The sequence below is a fragment of the Alligator mississippiensis genome, chromosome 11, assembly GCF_030867095.1.
Source record: "Alligator mississippiensis isolate rAllMis1 chromosome 11, rAllMis1, whole genome shotgun sequence".
In the NCBI taxonomy this organism is placed as follows: Eukaryota; Metazoa; Chordata; order Crocodylia; family Alligatoridae; genus Alligator; species Alligator mississippiensis.
In genome coordinates this window covers 54,689,499-54,710,159 of record NC_081834.1, presented here as the reverse complement: position 1 = coordinate 54,710,159, position 20,661 = coordinate 54,689,499, and the positions used below count along the sequence as shown (strand labels likewise).

At 50.1% G+C, this 20,661-nt stretch overlaps 1 protein-coding gene across 1 annotated transcript; it reads right to left on the bottom strand.

Moving 5' to 3' along the window:
- Positions 1-15,853: 15,853 nt before the first annotated feature.
- LOC102568307 (putative olfactory receptor 2B8) lies at positions 15,854-19,281 on the bottom strand. Its single transcript, XM_019478766.2, has 2 exons — positions 19,272-19,281; positions 15,854-16,788 (listed from the first exon to the last, which is right to left on the bottom strand). Exons 1-2 carry the CDS (start codon positions 19,279-19,281, stop codon positions 15,854-15,856), a joined length of 945 nt encoding a protein of 314 aa, XP_019334311.2.
- Positions 19,282-20,661: the final 1,380 nt, after the last annotated feature.

Genomic DNA, 20,661 nt, shown 5'->3' with positions numbered 1-20,661 from the left:
CTGTATAACACATACACTTGTATTAGAAAAAGGCTCATGTCCCCAGCTGTTCCCCATGAAAACTGACAAGCTCACCTCACCTTCCCATTGATAACAGAAGATGAGTGCCACCTAGACCCGCTCCCCTTGGTCCTGCTCCTCTCCCTGCCACACGCACACAGAAGCCCAAGTCTAGCTGGAAGTCATCTTTCTGCTCTCTATTCCCACCCGAGTCCCAGCTACTCTCTCGCAGCCAGGGCCGACCAGAGTCACGCTCTCAACAGCTTTCCCTCCTGGGGTCCATGCAGGACATGTCCCTTCCTCTCCCCTCTTTTCCCTGGGTCAAACTGCACTGCACCCCTCTCTGTAAAGGTACCTCCACCCCGTATCTCCCCCAACCCACTGCTCCTACGCCACATGCACCCAGCCTCCCCCTCCCCCTCCCCCAAGTGGCCCATTCAACCCAGTGTCTCCCTCCACATGCACTCTTGTTCCTGTTGCCACAAGACCCCCCGGCACCCCGCACCGCACTCCCAAACCCCAAGCAGATTGCCGCCCCCACAGCACCCTCCCCCCCGGGCAAGCCTCTCTCCTTCCTCACCGCGGGGACCCCCCGCCAGGCCCCTCCCGGCCTCTGCCAGTCCCCGCCGCTCTTGCCTGTCTGCTGCGTCTGCCAGGAGCGGGAGGGGAGCCTTCCTCCTCGCCCCTGCCTGTGGGGGAAGGGGCATCTCCTCCCGTCCCGTCCCGCCGGGATCCCGCGGCGGCGGCAGCGGCTCCCCCACCCCAACCCGACCCGCAGCAGCCACCAGGTTCCAGCCACTTCCGCCTGCCGCCGCCGGAAGCGAACCCATAGCAACCGAACGTCCCGCCCCGCGCCCCCCGCCGGACCCCGCCCCCCGCTCCTCCTCCTCTGGCTGCACTCGCGATGGAGCGAACCATTCGGGATGCGGGGGGGGAGCGGGAACCCTGCTTGCAGAAGAGACGCTAGTTTGACTTCAAATTGATTGGCTGAGCCGCTTTCTATTCCGTTGCGGGCCTTTGCCCTAAAGCATTCCTCTCGCTTTGACCTTTTGACAGTTATTTGATGCGCCCTCTCCTTCCCCCCTTTAAGTGGAATGGGCTCTTCCGCCTCCCAGTCAAGAGCGGGGGCTGGACCGTCCAATTCTGTCCCTGATGGGGGGGCTGTACATTCACTTCATGTCTCCGATAGCAATGAGAAGCTATTCCTCCTCCCCGCGCTGTGACGTGCCCCGCCCCTTTCACCATATCAACGCAGGCGGGAGACGGAGGCTTTCATCATTTCTTCCCCCATCACCCCCCCCCCTCCCCGCTGGTGGAAATAGTCTGACCCTGAGGGCCGGAGAGATGCGAGGGAGGAAAGCCCCGACTCCACCTCCGCAGCTCTGACCACGCCCCCTCATGCTAACCCCGCCCCCTTTCCAGGACTCCTAGCTCATTTCTGACTTCACTCCGCACTGGCTTGCTCTGCTGTTCGTTCCCCTTCCTTCACCGCCTTTCCCTGCACCTAGCCCCCGGCAGCCTTGCATGTGATATGGTTGTGCCTGCATAGGTGTGTACATGTGCATGTGCATAGCTTCAGTGGGGACAGGGGCAGGGCCCTAAGCCAAATCCCATAGTACTGTCCACTGGACCCAAAGAGCATTGCCAGTCTCCAAATGCCTGCCACCAGGTTGGCCAGGTGGGCTTCTAGCTGCCCAGTCCTATGTCTCTGCCCGGTCAGGTGCTTTGCTGTATTAGTATTGTTACCATTATTGTTGTAACTGTTATCATATTGCAATCTATTGTTTTTGTTACACACACACACACACACACACACTTCCCAGTGTGAACATGCACGTGCAGACATGCCTTTCTAGTGTTAAGACCAGAACACACACCCACTCACTCCCCAGTGTTAAGACCAGAGCTCAGGAGGCCTGACTCTCAGCCAGTGTTGTCAACTCTGCTTATAATAAGTGGAATTGGGCCTGGTTTTTTTTCTGTTTTTTTAAAGTTGCTTTAATTTTTTGAGAATTGCAGCACCTCCACATTCCCCTTTCTTTCAAATGGGTTGGGTTTGTTTTTAAAGGCAGTGTCGCCTTTTTTTCTTGCAAGACTTGGCAACACTGCCTTCAGCTCTTCCGTGTGCTCTAACCATTACATCTCCTTCCTGTCATAGACCTACAGATAGCACCCGAGAATCCTCCCAGTGCCATTGCTCCAGCCCAGTGGTTCTCAAACTTTTTTTTCATAGATCCATAGATTCATAGATGTTAGGGTTGGAAGGGACCTCACTAGATCATCGAGTCCGACCCCCTGCATAGGCAGGAACGAGTGCTGGGTCTAGATGACCCCAGCTAGATACTCATCTAACCTCCTCTTGAAGACCCCCAGGGTAGGGGGGAGCACCACCTCCCTTGGGAACCCGTTCCAGACCTTGGCCACTCGAACTGTGAAGAAGTTCTTCCTAATGTCCAGTCTAAATTTTTGTATCATGACCCATTTGTAAACATCAATGACCAGTCCCAACCCAGTGCCCCTCGTTCCCAACCAGCTTCCCGCCAGGCCCCCAGGGTGTGGGGCAGGGGCTGAGTGTGTGGGGTGGCGCGGTGTGGGGCATGGGGGGGAGGCCCAAGCAGCCCCTCGCAGGATGGAACGCTGCCAGCCTGCGGGGGAAAAGCCACAGTTTCCCATGGTTTCCCTCTTTTAAAGGAGAATCCATTTTTAAAGTTTGTTTGCAACCCTTTCATGTATTGTTGCGACACACTTTTGTGTGATGACCCACAGGTTGAAAAATATTGGTATAGCGATTATGGTTATTGTCTTGTAACTGCTCTCATATTGTAATATATGATTTTAGTTAATGGGAATTAAATGCAACCTCCCCCCAACTTCCCAGTATTAAGACCAGAACCCAGGAGGCTTGATTCTTAGGTTTTCTACTTGCTCTAACCATTACAGCTCCTTCTGTCATAGACCTAAGGACAGAACCCAGGAATCCTCTCTCCCAGTGCCATTCCTTTAGCCATTTCACCTGCTTCCTCTGCTACCTTTCAGATGCATACAAGGAGCAATTCCCTGCTAAGCAAGCCTAACCATCCCAAAGTAATCTGCAGGTCCTTTTCCAAATAATGCAAAGGTCACACACTAGACAAAAAAGCCTTTGCTAAGCACTTTCTCAGGCATGGACTTTGTTTTCTCCTAAACTGGAATGTAAATAAGATTATTCAGGCAAATTCTAAAAGTCACAGTAGCAAGGGATCACAAGTTTCCATGCACCTGCATATTTCTCCATGTGCCTCGGAGATTATTGTCCAGCCCTGGCAAAAAGCTGGTTCTAGGCTTCTAGGGCATTTTTAAAGAGCTAGACTGATTTGCAGCACGGACCCAGCATCTGGCAGAGAATTTCATTTCTATTCCTTTTAGCTCTGCATTTATTCTGCATGTATCTCCATGCATGTGTGTTTGCTGTAGTGCATGTTTGCTGCATATACAGTATTTACCAAATTTATGGCATCTGTTCGCTGAACGTGCATATCTTATCTGAAGGATGTACAATCCTGCTTGCTGCTTGCATAGCACATGTGCTACATCACGCGGCAGGGAGGCTGCAGACATAGTATATGTTTATTATCCCTATACTCTATGTTAGTTGAATGAACCATTCTTGCCAAATGTGTACATGGTCTGCTCACTGTATACATAAGGCCTTTCCTTGACAAATGGAGTACCTCCTATTTGCAATATCACTATATATATTTACTATGAATAATGTCATTTGCAGACATTATCCGTGTTTGTTATTTTTATGTGCCGCTTCCTCAAATGGTTCATGTTATCTACCTGCAGAGTGCGTGTTTGCAGCTTTGTGCAGCAATGGAGAGAGGCCCCTGGGCTGCCAGATGGATGACCCCATTGTAGACCATTACAAGAGGGATCCAGAACCCTCTGCAACACACTCCAGGACAATCCGGAGAGCATGACACAGAAAGCAAATAAAGGTCTTCCCTAGCTTGGGCATCCTGTCAACTTAGATCTCTTCAATAAACCATTGCTTTGATCATGGGTACTGGCTGCTTTGCAGCTTCAAGAGCTGGGAGCTCTTTCTGCAGGCTCCAAACCGCAAGAAAATAAGGCAGTTCTTACCCACTGCTTGGTTCTCCACTAGTGCTCAAAAGGACTCACGCCTCCTTCAAACAGAAGAAGGAGCCATGCTCCTTTTGCCAGGAGAAAGCCATTTTCTTGCAGTTACATAATGGCTTTGTGTGCAGTGCAAGGCTCTGATGTCTACATGCAATGGAAGGATGCCCAGCTCTCTGCCATGACTCATCCATGTGGGCCGTCATGCTTCCTCCAGAAAAACAAATACAGGGCAGTTGACAGCTTAGTAACTGGAATGCCAAAGGTTGGCTCAGGCTAGTACACACATACTCCCACATAAAAGACCTTTTCTTGAGTATAAAAAAAGAAAAAAAATCCTGAACTGTAATAAACTTCTAATACTTAAGAACTCATTGTCTACGTAAGTCCAGATTTTGTAGAAAAGCTGCTTCTCAGTCACAAACCTAGCCTGTCACTGCTTAGGGCAATGTCACCGGTCAGCTTTACAAGGGGAACCAACATTAGGCTTATAAAGCAAATTTAAATGGAACCTTAACAGTGGTGAATCACTCTCACAGTACTTTGGATAGACCCAAAAGGCCTGTTCTCCAGATGGGATGAGCACCCGCAGCTTCTATTGGCATCAGATGGAGTTGCAATTATTCAGCATGCTACAACCAAGACATTCAATTCTCTTTTCTTGGATACCAGTGATTTCTAAAACGGTCATCAGCTCCAGGGACTGAGCCTGGAAATTTCTGTTTGGGACCTGGCCAAATACATGGAAGACTGAAATATCTATGCCTAATGACACCGACAAGCATAAGGCTGTGAAGTCCCTTATTTATAAGGGGCAAATCTGCCCTGTCTTCTGCCTAGCTTCAGATTATGTGGCTAACTATCTCTTGCTGACAAACATTGCATAGATGGGGTTGACTGGAGGGAAGCGAGGCAGCCCGAGTTAGTTTTGTTTGGGGGAAAGAAAGGGCAGCTTAGAGGGCAGAAGCACTAGGGCGGCCCTTGCTCTGAAGCCATGTAAAGGTTGAATTCCAGTGAATGCCAGAGCCAGGCAGTATTTGGAAATCCTATTGAAGGTTTTGCTGAAACAAACTCTCATAAGCAGCTGCAAAGAGCTTTAAAGCTTAGAAGGGATCTTGGACCCTTTTCATCATGTGAACCTAGAAGTGAATGTGTTAATGTCTCTTTTTAGTGTCAGAACAGTTAAGCTAATGAAATCTGGCTAGAGATTCTTCATTCATTTGATGTACCTGCTTTAAATTAAATCTGCAATATGTCACAATTTCTCAGCTACTGGAAATCAGCCTAGGTCTGTATATGGCATTCAAGTATGTTTGTCAGTTTATACCTGCTGAGAACCAGCCCCATGTGAGGCATAAGCTTCATCTCTATTATTAATGAAAGATGAGACTTAAGGAACACAGAAATGGCAATGTAAGGTAGACTGTAAAGAAGGCAGCTTGCTTCTGCACTATTTATGTTATCTTAAAGCAATTTCAATAGATGAAATGTCACTTTAAACACTCCAAGAAAAAGCAAAAGCTCAAAAACCTTAACTTTGGCTCAGAAGACAGCTTTCAGTGAACATGCTACTTCTCTTTCTGAGTTCTGTAATCTTACTACTGAAATACTGAGAACATTAGAGCTGGTGTAACTTTTATTTGCAAATACTATTAAGTGATTTTAGGTCACTACTTATTAATTATAGAGAAAATGGGCATACCTGCAGGGATTATATATGACTGTTTGATAATTTATGCGAAAAATGGCAAAAATTAGGGGCAAAGTTAGTCTCAGAGAATTTAATAGCTCCATTTACCTCTTACATAATCTGAAGAGAGGATTCAGAACAGTTTTTTTTTTTTCTCTGCAAAAAATCAAGAAGAGGCTCAAGTTTGAATAGAACTAGCAAAAATCCAGAAACTTAGGGAACTTTTTATCTACATTCAAATTAAATAGAGATGGAATACCATTTTGGGGTTTAGATCAATACTGAATACTGAGAGTAATATCTGAAAGATTGTGTACCTGTGTGTGTGTGTGTGTGTGTGTGTGTGTGTGTGTTACTCTTGCTTGATGGATATCAGTGCTGGGGGATGACTTCCAAAAGCTCCCGTCTCCTTCGTGCAAAATCAGCTTCCTGTGTGGGCAGAACCTTAAAGGCTGCACATTATCTGCCTGGCCTGCCTTGGCCTTCCTGTCTCCTAAGATTCATAACTGCAGAGGTGGGTGACCCCTATTTTTCCCAGTTCCAGGGCAGGGGGCGGGGAGATTGCACAGTATCTGGACCATGGTCCCAGGATGGCTGTGGCTGGTGGTCAGAAGAGGGCAAACAGCTGCACCTGGGTCCATGGAGCCCCGGCACAGCCTGTTGTATGCACACACTTGCTGCTGGCAATGAGCTTTGCTGGGGGTCTGTGGACCTCAGTGCAGTTGCTTGCAGCTTTCCGGCTGCCTGCCACAGCCAGCCCGGGACCATGGTCCAGCTTGGGGATGGCCCAAAACCATGGCTTAATTACCTTGGGAAGTCCGGGAAGCCATTAATCCATGCCTAATAATGTCCAAATTAATGGTTTCCCCAGGCTTAATCAGGGTAATTTAGCTGTGGTTTTTGGGCCATCTGGAAAAATGCGTGGAGGGGTGAGACTGCGGGGACCCCTTGGTCAATCAGAGGCGGGGACGGGATGGTTCAGCCAGTGAAAGTGGCAGCTGGCTCCAGGATCTGCTCACAAAATCAGCTGGCCAGACACTCTTGCAGCAGCCAGGCAGCAGCAGTGAGCTACCATGGGGTGAAGCCAGCAAGCCTAATCAGAAAGCAGCTGTGGGCAGCTGGGGAGGTTACCTGACTGGGAACAGGAAGGGTCTGAGATACATAGGCCCAGGACTGAACCACAGTGGTTATTTTGGCCCTGTTGGAGAGGAAAGAGCTCTGAAGCTGGAAGTCTGCAGAAATCTGCCAGGAGGTCTCTGGAGCTGATGGGGGACCTGCAGGTATGGCAGGGATGTATACGAACAGAGTGGAGTAGTTTGTGTTGCAGCTGTTCGGCTTATGATTTTTGTTTATAGCTTAAACCGGTGGACCAGGTGGGACTCAAAAGACGGGATATGGAGGTCCCAGAGGGCCACAGAGGCATGAGCTTGCTGGAGCTGGGTGCAAGCTTCAGTTTTGCCAAGAGGGCAAGACTCAGGGCCAATGGCCGACCAGTAGAGAAAGCAACAGAGATAGACAGGGCCAAGGACCCAGTGCCTATGAGATGCAAACTTGGGGTCAAGGACCCACAGTTCATGATGGGCAGAGAAAGGGCTAGAGAGCCACAGCCCAGAGAGGCAGAGTTTGGAGGCCAGAGGGAGCATGAACCTGTGAAGGGTGGAGATACAAGCCCAAGAGGGTGAGACAAGGGTTGGAGCCTGAGAAGTCAGGCCTGGTGCAGTGGGTCAAGGCCAAAGGGACCAGCCAGAGAAGTGGGGCTGGAAGCTGAGAAGGCCAAGGACCCAACAAGGGAGTGGAGGTCTAAGGCAGCCTGGTGGCATGGGGCAAGGTGCTCACTTAAGTATGGCTGGAAACACCCTCAAGGCATGGGCATGGCTGTAGGGGAGGTTTGGAGGCTGTGATTAGCCCCTAAGGCAATCAATTTCCTAGGGGACATGTATGAGCCTGGTTGGCCTATTAAGTGTGAAGTTTGCAGTGAGTCCCAAAGGATCTGAGGAGATCTGCTGGCAGGGGACCAGCATGAAGCTTGCTTTAGGGCCCTGGGACAGCCTCCCTTCCCAAATTTTATTAAGAGCATCAAGGCATGGCAGGATAGAGCAGAGGCGATGCATAGTGTGGTGGTGCATCCCCTACCAAAAGGCACTGTTGGCAACACCTGCAGGTGGTTGCCGCTTCCCAACCTTGCTGCCCACACTGCCGGCAGCATCTGTGGGAAGTCTGTGATCCCTGCTGGCCACCACTGATGCTGCTGGCGGTGTCTGCGGGAGGTTGCCAACCTCTGGTTAGCCTTTGCTCCCTTCCACCCCCCACCCCGAACTCCACCGCCGACAATGCTGGCGGCATCTGTGGGAGCTCCCCTGCTTACCACCGCCAGGCTTCCGCCACTAGGAAAGCCGACTTTGACAAGCTCAGGAGGCTTGTCAGTGAGGCCCTAAGGGACTGTGACCACAGGGAGAGGGGAGTTCAAGAAGAGTGGTTGCTCCTCAAGGGAGCGATCCTCAATGCACAAACTAAGTCTATTCCATCTCGGAGGAAAGGCAGCAAGAGGGCACAGCAGCCCCCCTGGCTCTCCAGGGACCTAGCAGACCTCCTGAGGCTAAAAAGAAAGGCCTACAAAGGATGGAGGATGGGAGTCACCTCCAAGGAGGATTATTCTGCACTGGTCCGGTCCTGTAGGGAGCAGACCAGGAAAGCCAAGGCTGCAGCTGAACTCCAGCTAGCTTTGAGCATCAAGGACAATAAAAAGTCCTTTTTCAGATATGTGGGGAGCCGGAGGAAAAGCAGGGGCAACGTTGGACCCCTGCTGAACCAGATGGGGCAACTGACAACTGACGCCCAGGAAAAAGCCAACCTATTAAATAGGTACTTTGCGTCGGTCTTTCATCAGCCCCATGGGACGCCCATGCCCGCTACAGGGCCGGGAAGTCCGGGTGAGGGTGATCCCCTGCCCTCCATTAATGCTGACTTTGTGAAGGAACATCTTGAGAAGCTGGATACCTTCAAGTCAGCCGGCCCTGACAAGCTTCACCCCAGGGTACTTAAGGAGCAGGCGAGCATCGTAGCCCAGCCTCTAGCGCGGATCTTTGAAAACTCTTGGTGCTCTGGTGTAGTGCCCGAAGACTGGAAGAAGGCCAACGTGGTGCCTATCTTCAAGAAAGGGAGGAAAGTGGATCCGGCTAACTATAGGCCCATCAGCCTGACTTCTATCCTGGGGAAGATCTTAGAAAAGTTTATTAAGGAGGCCATCCTTAATGGACTGGCCGACACCAACATCTTAAGGGATAGCCAGCACGGGTTTGTTGCAGGTAGGTCTTGCTTGACCAATCTCATTTCCTTCTACGACCAGGTGACCTATCACCTGGACAAGGGAGATGAGATTGATGTCATATATCTTGACTTCAAAAAAGCCTTCAATCTGGTGTCCCATGATCGTCTCTTGGAGAAACTGGCCAATTGTCGCCTTGGGTCCCCCACGATCCACTGGCTGGAAAATTGGCTCCGGGGTCGGACCCAGAGGGTAGTAATTGATGGAAGTCACTCATCATGGTGTCCTGTGACCAGTGGTGTCCCCCAGGGCTCTGTCCTTGGACCCATACTGTTCAACATCTTCATTAATGATGTGGACACTGGAGTCAGAAGCGGACTGGCCAAGTTCGCCGATGACACCAAACTTTGGGGCAAAGCATCCACACCAGAAGACAGGCGGATGATCCAGGCTGACCTGGACAGGCTCAGCAAGTGGGCGGACGAGAATCTGATGGTGTTCAACGCCGATAAATGCAAGGTTCTCCACCTTGGGAAAAAAAACCCGCAGCATCCTTATAGGCTCGGCAGTGCTATGTTGGTTAGCACTATGGAAGAAAGAGACTTGGGGGTCATCATTGACCACAAGATGAACATGAGCCTGCAATGCGATGCTGCCGCTAGTAAAGCGACCAAAACGCTGGCTTGCATCCATAGATGCTTCTCAAGCAAATCCTGGGACGTCATTCTCCCCCTGTACTCGGCCTTAGTGAGGCCGCAGCTGGAGTACTGCGTCCAGTTTTGGGCTCCACAATTCAAAAGGGATGTGGAGAAGCTTGAGAGAGTCCAGAGAAGAGCCACGCGCATGATCAGAGGTCAGGGAAGCAGACCCTACGATGACAGGCTGAAAGCCCTGGGGCTCTTTAGCCTGGAAAAGTGCAGGCTCAGGGGTGATCTGATGGCCACCTACAAGTTTATCAGGGGTGACCACCAGTATCTAGGGGAACGTTTGTTCACCAGAGTGCCCCAAGGGATGACAAGGACGAATGGTCACAAACTACTACAAGATCATTTCAGGCTGGACATAAGGAAGAATTTCTTTACTGTCCGAGCCCCCAAGGTCTGGAACAGCCTGCCACCGGAGGTCGTTCAAGCGCCTTCATTGAACACCTTCAAGATGAAACTGGATGCTTATCTTGCTGGGATCCTATGACCCCAGCTGACGTCCTGCCCTTTGGGCGGGGGGCTGGACTCGATGATCTTCCGAGGTCCCTTCCAGCCCTAATGCCTATGAAACTATGAAACCTATGAAACCACCGTGCCCTGCCAAGTGCCAAGGTCACATGTCATTCATGGGCAAGAGTAGATGGGGGTATCTAAAGCCACATCAGGAGAGGAGCAGAGAGTGACCATGAAGCGGGTAGCACAGCCGCAGCTGGGGCACCTATCCTGTTACATCATGTCACCATAACTTCATTGATACTTGATTCCAAGATAAATTAAAGCTAGCTTTTGTGTGTACAACGAGGATATACCCTGAAAGATGGAGGAATTCAGGAAGATATTTTCAAAAATATATAGGCATACAAGATTGTTAGCAGTATTTACAATATCACCTATGCAATTTAAATGTGTACAGCTCCCACTAAAAATCATACTAAATGGCTATCTGAATTAGCTGCCAACCTGTCTTGAAAATCTACCTCCTAACCCCTGTCACAACCCAAAGCTGTGATTTGTTGTTTGTGTATGCGTCAGCAATGCTAAATTATGTTCCCGCCTAAATTACAGTTTCTTTGCACGGTGGAGTTCTCTGCTGTGGAGGAGAACCCTGGGTGCAAAAGGCTTTCCCGCCGTTTTGTAGCTTCTTTGCAGGGTGCATTTCTTTGCTGCATACTAGTGATGCACGTTGCAAAGGAGTTCCTACCATTTGTATTTAGATTCGCGCCACATTATTGGCCGGTTCTAAATGTAGGCACACGTGGCGGCTAGCTATTGGCTTGCTAGCCGTACAAAAGGTTTGGGTAGTTTCCGCCCAAGTTGGAGAGAGAGGAAAACTGGAGGACTTTACTAACCCCAGGAGGAGGAGACTTCGCACTGTGTGAAGATCTCTAAGCGATGTGGACCCTTGCTGACCCAACGCACCTCTCTTAAGCAGGCAATAGAGGCTTAATAACCGAACCCACGGAGCTTTAATAACTCCGGAGGGGGGAACAAAAGAACGAACCGCCTCTAGCCTCTCCCCGTCGCCGAGCGCAATCCTAGACGTATTCCTTTCCTGTAAACCCAATTTTCGAACCCACGGAGTCTTAACAACTCCGAGGGACCAGGGAACTGAACCCAATTTTCTAAACCACGGAGCTTAAACAACTCCGGGGCCTGGGAACCGGACGGCCCACGGAGCTTCGACAACTCCGTGGGAAAGAATTGCTGAACCCGCGGAGCCTAAACAACTCCGTGGGAAAGAACTTGTCGTAATCCTCCAACGAGGATTTAAGCGGAGCTGCACCTGGAAAGCTGTCCAGCCTACACCACTACCATCTTTGGGTGTAAATAAATAATCTTTTAATCAACCACTACGCGTTTGTGACTAATTCTAGCTCACCACCGGTTTTCTCCGACCCTGCGTGCCCAGGCTGCTGGCCACAGCCCGCGTGCACAAAGACGGGCCGCGGATCGCCCCCCCTGACTCACACTTGGCGGCGGGACCGGAGCCTGGCCCGCACAACCCCCTTAACCTACATCAATGCTCTTCCACCTCCAGCACGGTGTTCACCCTCATTGATTTGGAGCATCCATGCATTCCTTCACAAAGAGGCTTCTTCCATAGCTCCTCACTAGAGACCCACACACAAATCCCCCTCTCAGACGCACTCTGACTCTACACTTAACAAGACCCAAAGCTCCCAATTTAGATCATAGCCTCGTTCTGCCAGATGCTTCACAAACACGGGAAGAGACATTCCCTGCATCGAGCTGAGATCAGAGCCTCCCTGTACTGGGTGCTGCATAGAGACATATGAGACTGCCCATAAAGAGCACTGTACGCTGGCAAAGGATGAAAGGCACAGAAAGGGAGGGGTGTGATTTACATTAAGTCATGAAGGAGGTCAAGAGCTGTACTTCCTCTTCCTAGCCCTGACACTAACTCTTACTCAAATTGTCCTAGCTCCCTTGGCTCGGGCTTCATTGGAGGGTGGCACTTATGCGTGCACACAGAGCCTCTAGCGCGGTGGAGAGAATGGCAGCCCCTCGTGTGGGTGGGAGAAGTACACAGAAGTGTAAGCTGTGAGATCTTGGTATGGGGTTGCAGGGCATCCTGACACACAGGGGGATGGAAGGATGGAAGAGGCCCCTGGCATGTCATACTCATTCATGCTACAAAAGCAATAATGTGTGGGACTCTGTTTTTTATCCAGTGGATAACTTAAGTACTTACCATATGTACATTTTCCACATACCTGTGCTCTTTCTTTTTCTTTTTTCATTCCCAATGCTTTTCGCCTTACTGCCAAACAAAAAAATGACACGGACCACATAGATAAAATGACAGAGAGCAGAAGCAGGGCAAAGGTGGCTCATTTATTCTATGATATGGGCAAACTAGTTGGGGTTTTTATTTCATCAGTAAATGTGACCAGAGATAATTTTCAGTTTTATGTTTCTGCCAAAAGATGGCAGTAAGAGCAGCTATGTTTGCTAAGCCTGCAGCTGAAATGGACTGGAGGTAGACCTGCTTTCCCAGAGTACAGAGCAGTGATTCTCAACCAGGGTGCCCTGAGAACCCTTCAAGGCTGCCATGGGGTGCCCCACATTGTTAGGCATATTAGGTGTGCAAATATGATTGCAAAATAAACGCAGAGATCTTAAATCCTGAATCCATAATCTCATAACACCCTGACCCATTACTGTCTTTCTGAATTCTTTGCAATTGAGAATTGCTCTATTATTTTTCTATAGTAAAAAAGTGAGTGAAAACTAAGTGCTAACATTTTCAGAGGGACATCACCAGTCTGTCAAGGGGTGCCTTGAGTGCAGAAAAAATTGGACAAGTCTGTTATAATAGTTTAAATCTGCCTGGAATGGTTCAAAAGTGTACCTGGGAAATAAGGCAGACAAGGTTCTTTGGTAGGTGTGATATCTTCTGTTAGACCAACTAAACAGTTCATAGATTTCATAGACATTAGGGCTGGAAGGGACCTTGGGAGATCATTGAGTTCAGTCCCCAGCCCTAAGGGCAGGAAGTCAGCTAGGGTCAAAGGATCCCAGCAAGATAAGCATCCAAATGTTTCTTAAGAGTCCAGAGTAGGTGCTTGCACCACCTCAGGAGGGAGTCTATTCCAGGCCTTGGGGGCTCGAAGAGTAAAGAAGTTTTTCCTTATGTCCAGCCTGAAACGGTCTTGGAGGAGTTTGTGACCATTGGACCTTGTCATCCCTTGGGGCGCTCTGGTGAACAGGCATTCCTCCAGATCCTGATGTATACCCCTTATGTACTTACAGGCAGCCACTAGGTCCCCCCGAGCCTGTACTTTTCCAGGCTGAAAAGTCTCATGGCTCTCAGCCTCTCATCATAAGGCCTGTTCTCCTGCCCTCTGATCATGCGCGTGGCTCTCCTCTGGACTCTCTCAAGCTTCTCCACATCCTTTTAAAATTGTGGAGCCCAGAATTGATGCAGTACTCCAGCTGCAGCCTCACCAAGGCTGAGTACAGCGGGAGGACGACATCCTGAGTTTTACTTGAGAAGCATCTATGGGTGCAAGCCAGAGTTTTGTTTGCTTTACCAGCTGCGACATTGCATTGGTGGATCATGTTCATCTTGTGGTTAATCATGACCCCCAAGTCCCTTTTGGCCGTGGTGCTAGTGAGCGTAACACTGCTGAGCCTATAAGTGTGATGCGGGTTTTTTTTCCCGAGGTGGAGTACCTTGCATTTTTCTGTATTAAATGTCATCAGGTTTTTATCCACCCATTTTCTAAGCTTGTCAAGGTCGGCCTGGATCACCAGCCTATCCTCTGGTGTAGACGCTTTACCCCAAAGTTTGGTGTCATTGGTGAACTTGGCTAGTCCACTTCTGAGACAGTTGGAATTGGAAAAATGTTCTTTGCAAGTTTTCAAGCCCAAACATGCATCTTCAGGCATAGGAAGAGTCTGTTGGTGATTTGTGAGACTCTTCCTATGTCAGGAGAGGGGTGTTTGTGCTCGGAAACTTGCAAAGAACATTTTTCCCAATTATTTAGTTGGTGTAACAAAAGATATCACACTTACCCAAAGAACCTTGTTGGCCTATGGCTGTAGACCAACATGGTGACAACCACCCTGGAAAATAAAGTACTCTTGAACCAGTTCCCTGTGAATGGGATCAGTGATGCGCTGACACCAAATGTTCCCTGCAGTGGGTCTGGCCAGTCCTCTGGGCATCTCCTATGGCATTGCTTCTCCCCCTTCCTACTGTAGGGGCGCTTACAGAAGTTATTGATCATGCTGTAACTTTAAGCACTTTACACAAAGCATTTAAAGTTACAGTGTCATGGGAAGTCAACAGATGTTCATTGTTTGGTGGGGGCTCTGAGCCTTCATGCACTAGCTGAGGCCAGGAGGCAGGCAGCTCTGTAACCTGCTCTGGGAGGTTGATAGCGGGGCCAGGTGGTGTCTCTGGGCTTGGTTCCCTGCCCGCCTGAGGCACCAGCAGCTGGTTGGGCTCCCAGAGTCTGTTTCAGGGAGAGGACTCGTTGAGCGATGCCATCAGGCACTGGGGACCCTCTCCCTGGGGTGCGGATGCTGGCCAGGGCCTCCCCCGGCTGTGCTCTTCCCTTCCTTCTACAGTGGCACAAGGAGGAGACTCTACCTCCTCCCTGTGGCAAACCAGGGCCATGACATGTAACCCTCGCAGCAATAAAAGTTCCCTATGGCAGTCTAATTTAGAATCCCTTCACTTATTACCTGATTGAACAAGTTACTTTTCCATGCAATTGGCCATTTTAAAAGCACTCTGCAGCTGTGCACGTGCATTATGACATAGCTGCAGAGCACTTTCAGGGGCCAGACTGCATGAAAATGTTACTTCTCTCTGCACATTAACTGGCTGCTCTGGTATATGACCAGAACTCGACCGCCGTTCCCCACCACACTTTTGCTGACACTAGTTATCAATGAGCTCCCTTGCACTGTTTATTCAGTAAAATCTGTCTTTCTAACAACCAGCTGTGTTCTCATTGCTTAAAACTCCATCCCCTCATCACCCCCCCCCCCCCCCCTCCCAGTCTCTGGGAACCCAAAAGTATGTTTCCAAGCACATACACGCATGCACCCAAGTCAGACAAGCACACTGCAGAGTTTGGCCAAGTGCAGGCTACTGACCCTTACTGAACTTATATTTAGGAGAGAAGGGAAAGCAAAAAAAAATGAAAATGCTCCCAGTCACAGGTGACCTACCTCTGAAACTCCTAATGCATGAGTGCAAACACTCCCTGACACACTTGTCCACTGCAAGACATGCTGGATGGGTACTCACTTGCACCCCCTCTGAAAAAGATGTCAGCTGCAGCAGCCTCCTGGGGATACTGGGGTTGACCCTCCACTGAGCTTATTTCTATTCAGACACACATCAACTTGCAGACAGTAAAAACTGGCAGGCACTACTGAGCTGGGCTGAAAATAATGACCTAGAGAAGAAAACACAAGTTTCTCATTCTTCAGTCCGCCTCACTTTGGACCAGGTTGGAACCATTCCTCAACTGGAGAAGGCTCTCTATCCCATTTCCATGTAACTCAAGCCAGGCAGTCCCATTTCCTTTTTCTGGTTTATGTCCTCTGCATCCAGAACTGCTTTCCTATTATTCTCCTTAGGGCCCCATGCACGTCCTTGTTCCTCAGCGTATAGATCAGGGGGTTCAGCATTGGGGTGATGAGACCATAGCAAAGTGAAACCAACTTGCTCTGGTTACGGGGTTTGTGGAATGGGGGCTGCATGTACATATAGGTGGCTGTGCCATAGAAAAGTGATACCACCATTAAATGGGAAGTGCAGGTATTAAAGGCCTTGCGCCTGCCCTCAGCTGAGCGGATCTTCATTACAGCAGCTCCAATATAGCCATAGGAGACTAGGATAAGGCCCAGAGGCATTGGTAACAACACCACAGAGGCGACAAGCCGCCCAATCTCATTGGTGGAGGTATCGGCACAGGCCAGTTCGAGAAGAGCTGGCACCTCACAAAAGAAGTGGTCAACCCGGTTCCGTCCACATAAGGGCACGCGCAGCAACAGGCTAGTCTGCACAAGGGAATTGGTGATGCCACTTAGCCAGGAGGCAGATGCCATCAGCCAGCAGAGGCGGTGGTTCATGATGCTTGTGTAGCGCAGGGGCTGGCAGACGGCTGCATATCGGTCATAGGCCATGACTGCCAGCAGGACACACTCGATGGACCCCAGGCCAAGGAAGATGAAGAGCTGCGCCACGCAGCCGGCCCAAGAGATGGTCTTGAGGGTGCTCCGGAAGTTAACCAGCATCTGAGGCACAGTGCTGGTGGTGTAACAGATATCCAGGAGAGAGAGATTGCTGAGGAAGAAGTACATGGGCGTATGGAGACTAGGATCCAAGCGTGAAACCACAATAATGGCCAGGTTCCCCAGCAAAGTCACGATGTAGGTTATCAGAAAGACCACAAAGAGCAACTTCTCCAGGTATGGCTTGTCAGAAAGCCCCAGTAGGATGAACACTCCCTGGGAGCTCCCATTGCCTCTTTCTTCCTGCTGGGAGAAAGGACAAAGGTAAGGTTGAAAGGAGCAGCTGTAGAGAGGAAGGGAAATATTCACCGACAGCTCTGTGTTTACTCAGAAGGGATCATTCCCACTTGTGGAGTTTTACAGACTATCAGGCCCAGTTGGTGCGAGCAGTGAGATCTCTGCATTTTGTTACAGAAAAGTGGATCACAGAATAAGAGTTGTCACAGATCTCAGGGGTCATCTACAGGACATACCACATTGACTCACATTTAAGATGAGGTGCCCACCCCCAATTCAGCATGGAGAGAAAAACTTCTTGTCTTAGACTCAAGTACAAGCCAGGCAAACTGCTGTGGCTGTGGACAGAGTCAGCATGGCTCATGTGGCAGGTAGGGGGTGCATGGGAGAGCGTGGGGAAGGGGTGTATGATGTGTGTGGGCGTGAGTGGAGATAAGAGTGGCAGGGGGCCAGGCATGGAGGGGATATGAGGGGACAAGGGGCGTGGGGCAGGCTGCTTGTCCCTTAGTCACTGCTTCCGCTGCCACTGCTGTTCTCTGTGACAGTGGTGGGAGGGATGAATTTAAGAGGACCCTCCATAATTAGATTCTAGCCAAGAAAATTAAAAGAAATTTATAATTTTCCATGTCTACAATCTAATAATTGGGGGGGCATCTTAAATTCAGGGCTGTCTTAGATTCAAGTAAATATAATAATAGGAAAATGGGATCTATATGCCTGGCAGTGGATAGCTCATAGATAAATGAATCTGCTTTTATTGGTGGTAGACTAGGACACACATGCTGAAAAAGGAATTTCATAGATGCTAGGTTCATAGATTCATAGATGGTAGGGTTGGAAGGGACCTCAATAGATCATCGAGTCCGATCCCCTGTGTAGGCAGGAAAGAGTGCTGGGGTCAGATGACCCCAGCCAGATGCCTATCTCAATTCTATGAATTTGTCATAGAAATATGGATACTTACACTTTACACTGTTTGGGAAAGGGGCTCTTTTGCATAGATCCTAACAGACTGCCTAACAGACTGAGATTATTAGAAGTCTCAGCCCTAAACCACAATTATAACAACAAGTGTCAATGACTGAGTTTCTCAAAGGCGAACAAGCCCAGAGTGTCAGAGGCATCTTGGCATTGTAGAGCCTAATCCCTAGGCTCCTTGCCTCACAGGAGAGTCCTTAATTTGTTTGTACTATTTATATGCTGTCCTTCCCAACAAAGGCTCAGGGTGGTATACAGTAGTGGTTTTCAACCTTTTTTTATAAGTGTACCCCTGGCGGCGGGGGAAGGGGGGAATGAGGGAGAGGGTGGCAGCTGCCACATGCAGAGCATCAGCAGCATGGGGTGGTGTGTGGTGGTGACAGCTGCCGCATGCTAGCTTCCCCCCACATCCATCTGGTTGCTGCCCTTGCCCCTTGGCTCTGCTCCTGGGAGGTGGCAGTACACTGTCCCTGCCCACCTGCACTTACCCCCTTGGGCCTTCCCAGGTATACCCAGGGGTATGCATACCCTGGTTGACAACCCCTGGTATACAGCAAGAGGAATAGAAACTTAAAAAGGCAACTAGAATAAATAAAAATATAAAATAAAGTGGAGACCTACTGAACAACATGTTAGGCATGTTTGGTTGCTAAATGCCTGCCTACAGAGAAGGGTCTTGTAGCTCTTCCAAAAAATGTCTAGGCTCCAGCTCTGTAAGGCCTCAAGAGGAAGAGATTTCCAAAGCTGAGGAGCGACTGCTGAGACTGACCTTTCACTTGCTTTCAGCAAGTGGATTTGGTGTACTGATGACACTTGCAGAAGGTTGCTTTCAGCTGACCTTGGGGATAGTAATGAGGTACTGGGGAGAAGGTATACCCTTACGTATGTAAGTCCCAGGCCGTTTAGGGTTTTATAGATGAAAACTAGCACATTCAATTGTTTCTTGAAAGCTGCTGGAAACTCATATGGGTTGCACTGATGTCACCCTGGTCCAAGGCCCATTCCAACACGTACTAGGCCATGGGGCAATGGCATCACCTTGCAGACCACCTCTTGGAGATCTTTAAGAGAAACTGACCTGGCATCCACTCTTATCTGCGTCAGTCTGCCAAACAGGAACTGTCCACTGACAATAGATCCAGCCTGGACTGCCTCACTGGGTCATTCAGAAACAACGGCTCATATGCCTCAGTTCTTTCCAACTTTGTTTGCTTTGATCTCTACTCATTTTGCAACTCCTTCAGTACTGAATACCTCCTTCAGTTTTTTCCAGTCAACTTTAGGATTAATGTTGCCAATACACATAATGGACCCAAGTCCAATAGGCTGCCAGTTACTGACAACCAGGATCCTGGTTTTCCCTGATAAAACATTGCAAATTCTCTGATAAAAATCCCAGTGTCCGTGTTTAAAATTAAAGGCCCTGCCACAGCCCCTCTGGCCCTGCTGGTTCCCCTCACTCCCCACCCATAGCCCCCCAGGCCCTGCTTGTGCTTCTCACTCCCCTCCATAGCCCCCCAGCCCTGCTGGTGCCCCTTGTCCCCCACCCACAGCCCCTGCCCCCCCAGCCCTGGTGGAGGGACCCTCAGCTGCCAGGGCTATGGGGCCTGGGTCCACAGCCCCATGTCTCTGACACAAGGCAGAGGCTGCTGCAGCGCTGCAGAGCACAGAGGCGGCTCCCTGCTACTGCCTGCAGTGGGGTTGTGTAGATGGGCCCAGCTCCCTGATGCGGCGCATACTCCTGGGAGGAAGGGGGGACCCATGCCCCCCAGATCTGTGCATGGGGTGGGGGTGGGGGTGGGTGCATGCTCAGGGCTCTGGTTCCTGTCCTGCTACCCTCATTTGGGGTCTCCACGGCCTGGGGGGTGTGACCCAGTGTTATAGGGCAGAGCACAGCTGCTCAGGAAAGTTGCTTGCTGCTGCGAGCTCCATGATGCCCTGGTGACACATCTCCCGCATGCACGGCAGCAATGAGGGCCAGAACCCCACACTGCTGCCTGCAGTGCTCCTGTGTGTGCAGGGGACACGTCTCCAAGGAAGTGCGGCGCTCGCAGCGGCAAGCACCTTTCCTGTGTGGCCCTGTGTTCTAACTCATGGCACTTTCTATGAATCGCCATGAGTTAGCTCTGGGAGCTGCACTTCTGTCCAGACCCAGGGGCTGTCTGGGGATGGGTAAGGGGTGCAGGGGGTAGAAGCAGTACCTGTAGCCCTCAGAGGACCAGTCACAGGTACCGCTGGAGTAGCTGGAGCTGGCACAGGGTGCCAAACAGTGGAGGACAGCATTTACCCGTAATGAGATTTCATGGTGCACTTTTCTTGCGTTTTTGGCTCTCACCCTTTGTGAATCACTGAGCTATACCAACATTATTCTCACTTGACAACGCATGGTCATTCCCAGCTAATGCACTAAATGTACTGGTGCCTCTGCCTCCCAGGTGGCTCAGTTGTCTTCTGATGGCCAACCCAAGGCCTATTTCACACTGGTTCACCAAGACACTTGCCTGTATTCACTTGCTACATCTTGATCTTGATAATAAATTTGGCATACAGCCCCCAGAATACCAACGTGATACTTTAAGGTGTTTGTACATGTGATGGGGGTTTATTCCTCAGGGTTTTATTCTTACAGTCTACAGTCTATTGTTTCAACTTTTCAGTAATGTTATGGTGAGGGACCCAATCCTTTTTTATTTTTCCCTGCTTGGGCAGCCTGCTAGCAGCTCAGAGGCAGCATCCAGCCCAATTTGAGCTGGGGCAGCACCTGGCCCACTAGGAGCCCATCTGGGCCTCCCCAGGGGGCGCTGCTGCTGTGGAGGGAAGGGCTGCTCACACCACTGGCTGCTTGCCCTGCAGCCACGGGACAGGTGGATAGGCTCCTCCTCCAGAAAAGA